Genomic DNA, 12,080 nt, shown 5'->3' on the forward strand with positions numbered 1-12,080 from the left:
AAGGAGGCCATATTGTCAGTGTTTCCCAGGTTGGTTGTTAGTGGTTGGTGTGGTGCAGTGGATAACAGCACAGCCTAAACGATCCAAAGCACGTTAGATTTTTCCACTGGATCCCCTGTTTGTCCACAGAAAAGTGCAGTTAATGGATTTTATTACCAAAGCCATCAGATTAAATTACCAGAGCTCAGTTCTGTTGACTCTGTTTACCATTGAGACCCACCAAAGCTACTACTGTATTTTACAGACTATAAGGTGAATCGGATTATAACGAGAGCTGGATATTAATCTACACTGAATTCTTTCCTGAAAACTGGTTATTTGGGTGAGTAAAGTGCTTCTGTTTATTTGCAGTAAGCTTAGATTTCCTATATTTTCAACAGCAGGTTAGCAGCAGTGCTAGCCACGGTTAGCAGCGATTAGCAGCACTTAGTGCTAGTAAATACCTCCCAACAGCACTACACTGAGGAACTCTGAGTGTTCCAGTAAGCCAGGGTGCTATCAGCTAGCGGTTTGTCCCATGTAGCTTGTTTTAAAACAGTAAATACACAGACTACAGTCCAATATACTCATCTCTGAACTGTGAAAGAGCTAGTGCTTAGCGCAGCTAGCGGATAGTGCTAATACTGCTCCAGCCTTGGTGCTGGAGAAACTTAATCGAAGGCGCACCGGATTATAAGGTGCACCGGCAATTTTTGGGAAAATTTAAAGATTTTAAGTGCACCTTATAGCGTAAAATACATGGTACTATGCTCCAGAGAGTCTGCACGTAGCAGGGACCATTTAAAGAACATATCTGAACTTGGTTCAGACCATATATACATAAATATAACTGGAGCGCTGACCCAGAACAAGTACAAATAGAGTCACAGCACATCTAACTACACTAACGTTAGCTGACTGGCTAACGACTAATTAGCTACATCACACTATTAGCCTTTTACACTAACGTCCGATTACCAAAAACCCAGCACAGATCTGAGGACAGTACAGCAGGTTAACTGCTGGCAACAGGAGCCGTTTAGCTCAAACCTGCGCAGTAAACCTGATAGTTGGGTCAGACTGAATTGAGGTCAGATCTCGTTTTCACCACAAACAACCCACTCCAGAGTTCATTCAGGGCCACAGAGAGAGGCTACGTCCTCTCAGAGCTCTCAGTGTGCTGGTTCTGATCTGCATCCAAGTGTGATTACTGTACTCAATCTAGACTAACTCTAGTTACATTTCGATTCGTATCTAGTGACTCTTATTCTATAATATTCTCACAGCAGGTAAAAGTGTCCCGAATATGAGCAAAATGATTTGGACCACTTCAGTATCTGGTACTGAAATCTGGTACATACCCAATATGTGACAATGCAATTCTGGTCAGTGTACTGTTTATTAGTTCGATTTTCTGACTGTTTGAGGCAGAGACTGTAAAAAAAAAGATGGACGCCGTGTCACCGTTCCCATTCATTCAATGAAAATGAAGCCAAAATCTTCCTCCATGTTGGCGGTAGAGACCAGAGGAGGGAGAAAGACTGTGGCAAGACAGCCTACTCATTTAAATAACCCCGCCCCTGAGGGCTGCCTCGCGGTCACAGACTGCAGAGCGGAGCGGAGCTGACGGTCTGTTTTTGGTCCCGCCCATAACCAGCCCTTTTACAATAACCACACCTTTATTGAATAGAGCTGAATAACGCTTTAAAAAACGAACTCTGTGGGGATATAACAATTTGACAATATAAGCATTACACTAGCTGCTGCATTTAAATAATGGAGGTAGAATTACAGTATATTAGAAAAAAACGTTATTGAAAGTTGTTTTGTTTTGCCATTGAAACCTATGGGGATGGGTGGAGTTACACAGCTTTCTGCAGCCGAACAGCAGGGGGCGCCCGACCTGTGGTGGCTTCACTTTTGTGAGACGATGCTCTGTCCAGCTATATACAGTCTATGGTTTGAGGCCTTATTCAGAAATAGAAAATTTTATTTTAAATCATTTCAATAGGCTTTTTGTCCAAATATTCTAGTTTTTCATTTCTGCATCTTAGATTTACAATTTTAGGTAAAGTTTTATCTTTTTTTGATTTTCTGATTTTTCTGTTTTGATTCGTATGCCAGCAGATGTTTGTTACCAGATGCAAAAATGGAAAAAACTGAATACTAAGAAACACATTTTTCTTGCAAAATGCAGAAATTAAAAACTAAACATTGGAAGAGTGGATGAAAACCAAATTCTTCTTCTCTATACTAAACGGAAAAAAATTAATGAAGATATATATATTTTTTTTAGCCTTTAACGGTCAGAAAATTGCCAAAATTCATGCAACTTTTATGTCAAGGAGAAGGAAAAAAGGATGACAGCAGTGAGTAAGGGGTTTCAGTGGTGGGATAGGGAGATAACAGACCAAATAAATATTTTTATGATGCCTCTGTTTTAGATGTCTCAGTCTTAGATGAAACCGAAACTTCACATGAAGCGCTGCTCTTTAAGTCTTCCAACCCATGTGGATTTGGTGAGAAAATCTGCTCCATGGATTTGGGCCACTTTTACCTGCAGAACTGCTATTCTTAACTTGGCACTGAGTCAGCACTGGTGAGTGTATGTGGTATATAAGTGTGTTAATGCATGCACAGGTACACACGAGACACCAGGCCTGTAATTACCAGCTGTAATTCCAACACTGGGTCAATAACAATGATACGTTTTCCCATTTATCTGCAAATTACAGTATGTATCAGATACACACGGCAGCCCAATCGCTCACAACACACACACACACACCTACTCACACACACACACACACACACACACACTGAAACAGGCGGTAAACCCATTATTACACGCTTCTCTGTTTCGCCATTGCTGTGACATCAGTGGGCCTGGAAGTCCTGTGATGGTTTACAACAGTCAGCAGATGCAGTGAAGCGCATCGTTACTCACACCGACACACCCCTAATGTGTGTTTTATTGATGAGCAGGGCCACACGCACACACACACACACACACACACACACACAGTCATCCAAACACAAACACTCACCCAAATACTACTCAGTTACATTGGTTCACTACTCAGGTGATATCTGGATATTGTGATAGATCATACTGTTTTCGTTTGCGATACTTTATCGATATGTGGCATCAAATACAGATATATTTATTATTATAACACAGCCCTAACTCCCTAAGCCCTCCCCCCTCTCTAATTCGACTTGCTAAAGGCTACTGCTTCATTACTCCACATGGTGGCGCTAATTAAATGAATAGGGTAAACTAGACAAAAATAGTCAAAAATGGTTAACATGTACAGAGTCATAACATTTTACAGTTTAACCGTTTTAACAGCAGGTTGTAACTTGTATACATTGTAATGTTTCAAACATATTATATTGCATTGATACGTGGAATCAAATATGGATATTTTTATTGAAACATAAGACCAATCCGGACGGGATTAGTTTATCAGGGAGTCCTTTGGTCATTTTCTCTTTTATGGGGGGGTATGTGTTTTTCTCAGATGTCCTTTGAGAAAATTACAGGCTGAACTATCTACTGTTTTTCTCTGAACTTGTTGGTCCTCCGGTAATTTTAGTCCCGTCCGGACGCACATCTCTGATTTTTATCACCTCGCGTTTAATAAAATAGCTATTTGTCCACTGAGACGCACTGTAACTACACTCCAGGCACACTTTTCAATGGAGATCCACGTAAAAACAACAGCGAGAGGAAATGGAGGAGCTACTGAACGCTGCAATGTCATGTGACAGAGAAAACCTAAAAGAACTCACTGGTCCTCCTGTTTTTTCAATTGCAGTCTGAATTCAAGAGTTTTATCACTGAGTAATGAAAGTGTGAAATATTTTTCACAGACGTCCCCTGCCAACATTTTAAATATCATGAACGATTGTGCCATATCATCCACCAGATAATTATCACATCAGGATACTACTTTTTTCTGTTTTTTTCTGTTTTTCCCATTATATAGAATATATCTGTCCAGTATAATTAATTTTATTTTAATCCTGGATATATGGAGATATTTGGAGTGCATTATTATTAGTATCATGACATTCTGGATCATTGACTTCTGTTGCAAAAATCTGATAAAATTCTTTATTATCTTTTTTTTATTTTTTAATATCTCAGTTAGGGACGTGTCATATGATAATGTATGCAAAAATTAAAATTTTAATTTTAATTTTGTTGCAAGAGTTTATTCTTAAAATATTTTTTCTAATAATTGTTTTGGCAATGAAATATCATGATATTATTTTAGGGACATATCACCCACCCCTAGTCAGTAGCACCCCCACAGCACACATTTCCTTTAACCACGTCCTCACTGTGACACTGCAAAACTGCCTAATAGCCATCCACACCAAACACATCACACCCAGCCGGCGACTTCACACACCGCACATCCGCACACAGCTAATGACCCAGTTCTGCTTTTTACAGCTTCACAATTCATTCCAAAGGAAGCAATCATCTGTCATGACTCCCGTACTCACTCACTCACACACCACAGAGTCATCTTAATTAATCACTCATTAACCAATAATCTTAATGAATCTAGCACTCCCTCGTAAAACCAGTCGCCCTGCTAAACGGATCTCTGCGACTGGTTTCAGAAGCGGAGGCCGTAAAGCAGAGCATGCTGTGCCATAAAGAGTTATGGGGTTGATTCTGCAGCTCGTCCTGATGTGAAGGATCTGCCTGAACACGGCCCTCGGCTTCTTCCACCCCACTTTAATTATTCATCCGCAGATAAGTGACAATAAATAAAGTGAACCCGAAGGCAACAAGTTAAATACAAACTCACAGCTGAGAGACTGGCGTCAGTGAGAATTTATGCACCAATCGAGCATAACATTATGACTACGGCTGGTTACTTTCACACTTTGTAAAGATTTTGTATTTATATATTCATGAAGATATAGTTACTATTTCAAATGTAAGTTAGAATCTTCTGTAGTCTTATATTTCTTATTGTGCTTTCTTACTGTACCAACCCTATTATTGTTGTTTCTATCTATCTATCTATCTATCTATCTATCTATCTATCTATCTATCTATCTATCTATCTATCTATCTATCTATCTATCTATCTATCTATCTATCTATCTAATATACTTTTCATTACATTAATGCTTCATCACAGAAGTGTACTAACACACCCCCATACCATAACAGAACCTGACTTTTGTATTATTGCTGATAACAGTCTGGATGGTCCTTTTCATCTTTCTATCTATCTACCTATCTACCTACCTAATTGTTTAGCTCCACTGATCATATAGGACATTTTTAGTTTTACAATATAATTACAGACTGTAGTTCTGTATCTGTTTCTCTGTATAATTTATTTTTATTATTATTATTATTATTATTATTATTATTATTATTATTATTATTATTATTATTATTATTATTATTATCCTCCTCCTTTCACCCTGTCCTTCAATACTCAGAACCCTACAGGAGAGAAAACCACCACAGAGCAGCTATTATTATTATTATTACTACTATTATTATTATTATTATTAGTACTATTATTATTATTATTATTATTATTATTATTATTATTATTATTATTATTATTATTTGGGTGGTGGGTCATTCATTCTCAGCACTGCAGTGATTAGCACTAATTAGCGTGGTCCAAGCTAACAAAGAACGCTCTGAGACGTTGAGACGTTTACCAACGTTGTTGTTATAATGTTCCAGGAAGGTTAGCCTATAATAGGGCAGCACGATATTGGAAGAAATTAGCATTGCAAATGTTTTTTTTTTTTTAGAGCTGATTCAGCACCAAGCTCTCAAAACCTGAGGGAAATAGCACAACAACAGTAATCGTCCCTTTAATTAGGCTTTTAAATGGCTTTTCAAAAGGTAAATAAAAGTGTTTTTCTGGGACTAAAAGCGTGAATTCAGAATCTGCACTGCAACACTGTGCTGGACTGAGGTGCACAGCTTTCGACATGTGTTTACAAGCACGTGCCCAACCATGCGGTTACCTCGTGTTTACTCCTGCCCCTCCCCCTCGTGCTTCTCAGGCAGCAGCAGCCTGTCACTCACACAGACACAGAGACAGCGTTGTGTATCTACTTCTTGTGTCAAGAATCACAACATTCCAACATGGCGAGTCGGATTTTGGAAGGAACCAGCATCCAGCACAACACTTGGAAAATATCAAAAACATGCCACTATCAACCTAGGTCTTTTTTACAGAGCAATCAGTGTGAAGTATAGGGAGATTCCACCCACGTAGGTGATGGTGACAGAATGTAGCAAAGTCCTTTAGTGTGCTCAGTCGCAAAAAACTGCAATGTGAATCCAGTAAACCATCAACATTGGTTCAGAATCTGGCCCATCCTTGGTTCATCCTTCCCACCCAGCCATTTCTTATATTTATAAAACAAGCTTCTCCTAAACCCAACCATAAACCAAGTAACATGGAAATCTGCGTCAATAAGAATAACTGATTATCAGCACCTTATTGAGGTTGACATTTACCGCAGTAATCAATAATGTGTCAAGCCCTAAGACTCAATACTTAGCCCTCATGACCCAGGCTTTTGCTGATCTAGTCTCTGGGATGAATAAATGATTCAACAGAGGATTACAACAGAGGAAGCCCTTTCGGAAAGATGCTAACATGTTTCCAGCATTTCATGTCAAGATCTTGACCATCGCAAACCACGAAAGCAAAAACTTCAAGCAACAAATTACTGTATAGTACTGTATAACTCAACTCACCCCAGTGTCGTCATTGTGACGATGGTGTACCAGAAGGAAGCCGGGATGCTGGTGAACTTGCTGGAGGCGGAGCCTTTCTCGGCGTAGAACATGACAGTAGCGAAGATGATGATGGCCATGGTGAGGGAGAAGAGAAGAAAGCCAAGCTCAGAGGCACAGCTCTTCAGAGTGTAGCCCAGGATACGAAGGCCCTGGGAATGGCGCGAGAACTTGAAGATGCGGAAGACGCGGAAGACCCGCAGCGTGACGAAGGCGCCGCTCACGTCCTCGTTGTTGGTCATGACCAGGCCAATGTAGTAGGGCAGGATGGCGACCACGTCAATGATGCTCATCACGCTCCTCATGAAGCGGTAGCGACTGGGTGCAGCAAACAGACGCATCAGGTACTCCACGGTAAAGATCATGACGCATGCCGTGTCCATGCAGAAGAAGGCCACTGTGTAGCGTTCGCCGCACGGGATGTCCCTTTGGTTGGGCATCGAGCCGCAAGGGACCGTCTCCACCACGTTGGTGATGACCGAGATCGCGATGAAGAAGCCGGTGACGTAGTAGAACACCAAGGCCATGGTGCTGGTGTGCGGATTCTCAAAGGCTCGCCACATGGTCTCACGGAAGGTCATGTTGGGAAGCTTGCTGTCCTTGCCGTCTTCATTGTCGTCCATCAGGCGTTCGGCGTTTTCCCGTTTGCGGTCCTTGTACTCTTCGTAGCAGCAGTCGCTGATGATCTCAGGGATGATCCCAAAGAATGCCAGCTCCTCGTCGTAGGCCGAGATGCACTCGTAGCGTGGGTAGTGCAGTTTGCCGGTGCGGTAGAAGTTTAGGATGCTGCGGAATACGTCTGGATCACGATCGAAGAAGTATTCTCTTGTTTCTTCGTTGAAGAAGAACTCTTTCTCTGAACTGCCAAGAAGGGTGTCAGGAAAGCGGTCCAGGGTGTTCCTCCAGGTCTGGAAGCGCCGCCCGCTGACGTTGAGGATAATGAGCTCATCCTGACACTTGTTCTTTTCGGTCGGCGCCACGGGCATGGGCAGGTTGGCCACGGGCATCCAGCCAATGGCCGCTGCCCGGGCGAAGGGGAGCCAGGCTGCTACTCCCGCAGCCATGGTCACTCCGTCTGGGGGCGAGGGGAGCAGGTCAAACACCTTCACAACCAGCTTGGCTTCAGCTCAGGCACCATCTACCGGGAAAGAGGAGACAGCAGAGCAAGAGAGAAGAAGATTTATTCAGAGATTCCGAGATTTGAAGCGCGAAAAAGAAGCGCTTGCAGAGAAAGAACCCAGTGGAGCGAGAGGCGGGAGGATGTACAGTAGTGGGAGTGGGATGAGAGGAGCCAGGGACAGAGAAGAGGCGGAACAGAGAGAATAGTAGACGAGAGCGAGGGAGGACAGGGCGTAGAGAGAGGGGGTGAGAAGGGAGTGGAGGAAAGCGAGTGAGAAGGACACAATAAAAAGCAGATGATCGTAGAAGTGCAGTGTTTCTTAGGCCTGTTCCTGAAGGCCCCTGCCCTGCAACTTTTAGTGGATTCCTGCTCTAATGCAGCATTCATAATGCATCGCTTTCTGAGTTTCCGACTTGGAAGTTGAACCTCAACAACAACCAAAATTTGATTCTAATGATAATTTTGACTTATCACATCGTTTCTGATACACTATTTGAGGGAATGTCAACAAATTCATAAACTTACTGTCAATTTTGACCTCCACTCATTTTTATTGTGATTTCCTTTTCAACATCTTTATTATAGCAACACCCTTACAACACTGCAACTAACATATTACCATCAATCAAATAGTAACCCCTCAGCAACCACCTAAGAACACCTGAGCAACCACCTATAAACACCTTAGCAACATATGACTTACCACATTAACCACCTGGCAAAACCTTAGTAACCAACCCATTATCACAGCAAACAAATAGTAATGTCAGTAGTAATGCCAGAAGCAATGACCAGGAAAGACCTCAGCTACCAACCTGGGCACCATAGCAACCACCTCGGATATCAATCACTTAGAGAACACCACAGATACCCCCCCCCCCCCCCCCCATAACATTTACTTTGATAAAGAAAATGCTATTTAGATAATGAACCCAACTTAAATCCAAATCTGTCTAGAACATAAACCCAACATAACACAACCCCTGCACCTCTGGAAGCCCTGTTTATAAGCTGATTAGTTGCATAAGGTGTTTTAGGAGCAGGGAAAGCACTAAAATGTTGAGGGTACTTATTGATAGGGCAAGGGGAGGACCGAAGCAAAGGACAGAGCAAAGGACAGAGAGAGGGGAAGGGAGACAGGAGGAAACAAAACAAGCAAATTCATGAAGAAAATGAATGCATAACTATGCATATAACAAAGACACATATAGAAGGAAATATTTTTTATTTCTAGTGGTAAGCTATTTAATTCTCCAGAACTGTCCTGAACACTGCTACTGCTGAAAAACTCACTAGGGTACAAGCCAGGTCCATATGCATTTTAATCACAATTAAAGATATTTTTCTGATAAACCTCTTAAACTGTAAAATGTTGCAAAGAAATCCATGCACAATTTCTGTTGCCAGTATAACACAGTAGCCCTGCTGAGCAAAACGTTACTGTGTCTACAACCATCAGCAGAGCTTAAGGTTAAACAGAAAGAAACTCAAGGACGTTTGATGCAAAACTGGTATATACAGGGTCCTGAACAGCCAGTAGAGAAGGCTATGGTCTTGGTAAGAATATTCAATATTCAATATTGACCTTTTCCTGTATTATATGTTACTTATGCTATGTTTTACAATTTTACCCTACAGAACTGTTTTTGTTTCATGACTACCTATATTGTTTAAGCAATCGTGTGACAACGTCAAAATAAACAACATTCCAAAATATATATTATGGTTTCTATTTTAAGAATATGGATATTAAAGCGTAACATTTTCAAAATGAAAGTTGTCAAAAGATAAGTAGTCTGAGGTCGTGACAAGGTTGTTGAGAGCATGTGAACACTGCAACCGTTTCACAACATTATAGAAACGTTTTAAGAAAGCAGACAACATTGTGACAAATGTTGTATGTTTGTTGTGGCAAGCTTTTAATGAGGTGCTGAGTAGAAAAGAAGGCTTTACCACAGCAAACGTGCAACACTCACACACAACATTGTCTGCTTTCTTTAAATGTTGCTACAACACTGAGCAAAGGTTTGCACTATTTATGTATAAATCACATTTCCCCTGAACCCCCCCCCCCTCCCCCCCTATATCTGGCATTTCAAAGTTGAGTCAACATTAAATCAACGCTGGATTTGGTGTTGATTTGGAAAAGTAAATCAACCTTGATATGGCAATGTTGTTTCAACTTCATACATTCAACCATTAATAAACCATAGCTCACTAAAATTAGAAAATCCTATGGTTAACAAAGTATTAACAAATAAACTTACATCACTCTAGTAAAAACTGAGTATAAAGAAAGTTACCCACCACCACTACCATTCTGATTACTGAACATCTGATCTCAAAAACAATAAAACACTATAACAGTAAAAACTAATAGAACATGAGCATGGTGTTAAATTAAAAAGCAGTTACTGCAAACAGAAGTAAAACACTGTTTCATTCCTCCATCCAACCGTTTTTTAGAAATTGAAATTATATGGTGATGAAATGTAAAATGATGATTTAAAATACAGAAGGTTGAGGACATTACGTTGATTCAACGTTAAAATGTCAACGTTTGCGCAACCATTTAACAATAAGCGTTGATTTTACGTTGTTTCAACGTTAAAACAAGAACAGACATTACTTTCATCATATTTCAATCACATTTCAACATTGAAGGCAGGTTGTGTGCCAGCTTGGAAGGTTGTTGAGAAAATGTAAACAGTGCATCCTTTTGACAACATTGTACAAAGGTTTTAAGAAAGCAGACAACATTGTCACAATGTTGGTGTACTTTTGTTGTGGCAAGCTCTTAATGAGGTGCTGAGGAGAAAAGAAGATTTTACCACAGCAAACATGTAACACTGACACACAACACTGTCTGCTTTCTTGAAACGTTGAAACAACATTGTCTAAAGGTTGAACTGTTTATGTAGGTAACCTTGCCTGTTGATTTTGGTCTTAATGAGGTGCGGAGGTGAATGGAGTCTAAGGTTATCCTACCTCTATCACTGTAAGTTACCTGTTGATCTGAGTAAAAAGCTCTGGCTGAAGAAACCCAAACCCAGAGCTGACCACAGCATTTAGATTTCTAGATGCTTGCATGCGTGCATGTGAAATAAACGTTAGATTATACCTATAAATCTGTAGACTAATAAAAAATATCACTCGTTAAAAAAGTCCATCGCTAAAAATGCGGAGAGAAACAAAAACAGAAACGCAGATAAATAAATTAATTAATTTAAATAACATGCCTACAACGCACCACGATTTGGTCATTTAAAGCACATTAGAGGTTAGCCTAATTAAGTCTGTTATTTAATTTTAGGCTATTTTATAGAACAAAATAAATCGTGAGTAAAAACTACGTGAAAATAATCGCTAACTACTTACCCGCGGAAAATTAGGAAAAACTATAGAAAGGGCATTTCCACGCTGTCGGAACTCCTCGGAAAGTAATCTCCGCGTTTTATAAAGTAGATATTAAATAAAGAAAAGTCTATAAATGACTACAGAAAAAAAGAAAACCGACCTAAAAAAGACATCGTTTTTTTGCGCGTCTGGGCGAATTTTGAGCAGATTTTTTCATCAAACCGCGTTGTTATTTTAAAAATACTTCGGTAAATATATCGGTAGTCCAGTTCTCTGAGCGGGTCGGTATAGCCTCCGTGGTATCCGCGGGTCTGCGCGCTGCGGTTAGCGGCGGTAAGCGGCGGCGGTTCCCCCGGCGCTCCGGCTCCAGTGCTCCAGCACTTCCAGCTGCTTTCCGCGGAATATATTCAGATGATGAACAGCGGCGGGGGTCTCTCTCTCTCTCTCTCTCTCTCTCTCTCTCTCTCTCTCTCTCTCTCTCTCTTTCTCTCTCTCTGTCCCTCTCTCTCGTTCACGCTCGCCCTCTCTTTTGCTTGTGTGCGTGCGCGCGCGCTCGTGCGCTCTCTCTCTCTCTCTCTCTCTCTCTCTCTCTCTCTCTCTGGTCGAGTCACGCGCGGTGCTCGTGCGCCAGAGACGCACCGAGGCAGCATCCGCTCACTTTCGGTCTAAAGCCTGAATCCTCCTCCTACTCTCCTCCTCTCGTGCTCAGAGAGAGAAAGAGAGCGAGAGCGCGCGAGCACAGCGCATCTGGAGGGTCGGGGGCTTCAAAACGCAATTTCAAAGCAGAAAAAAAACATCTGGATGATTTTTAAAAAACGT

General features: G+C 41.2%; 1 protein-coding gene across 2 annotated transcripts in view; it reads right to left on the reverse strand.

Annotated features, from left to right (window-relative positions):
• The window catches only part of kcnd3 (potassium voltage-gated channel, Shal-related subfamily, member 3), a 217,983-nt gene extending 206,130 nt beyond the window's left edge, over positions 1-11,853 (reverse strand). The window contains exons 1-2 of one of the 2 annotated variants that reach the window (XM_022670267.2): positions 11,283-11,853; positions 6,746-7,922 (exon numbers count right to left, since the gene is read on the reverse strand). In XM_022670267.2, the coding sequence (XP_022525988.2) occupies positions 6,746-7,848 (1,103 nt within the window). In that variant the 5' untranslated portion in view covers positions 7,849-7,922; positions 11,283-11,853. The remainder of the gene's footprint in view (positions 1-6,745; positions 7,923-11,282) is intronic. The other variant, XM_022670266.2, reaches the window with a different exon arrangement.
• Positions 11,854-12,080: the final 227 nt, after the last annotated feature.

Source organism: Astyanax mexicanus, chromosome 12 (assembly GCF_023375975.1).
Source record: "Astyanax mexicanus isolate ESR-SI-001 chromosome 12, AstMex3_surface, whole genome shotgun sequence".
Taxonomy (NCBI): domain Eukaryota; kingdom Metazoa; phylum Chordata; class Actinopteri; order Characiformes; family Acestrorhamphidae; genus Astyanax; species Astyanax mexicanus.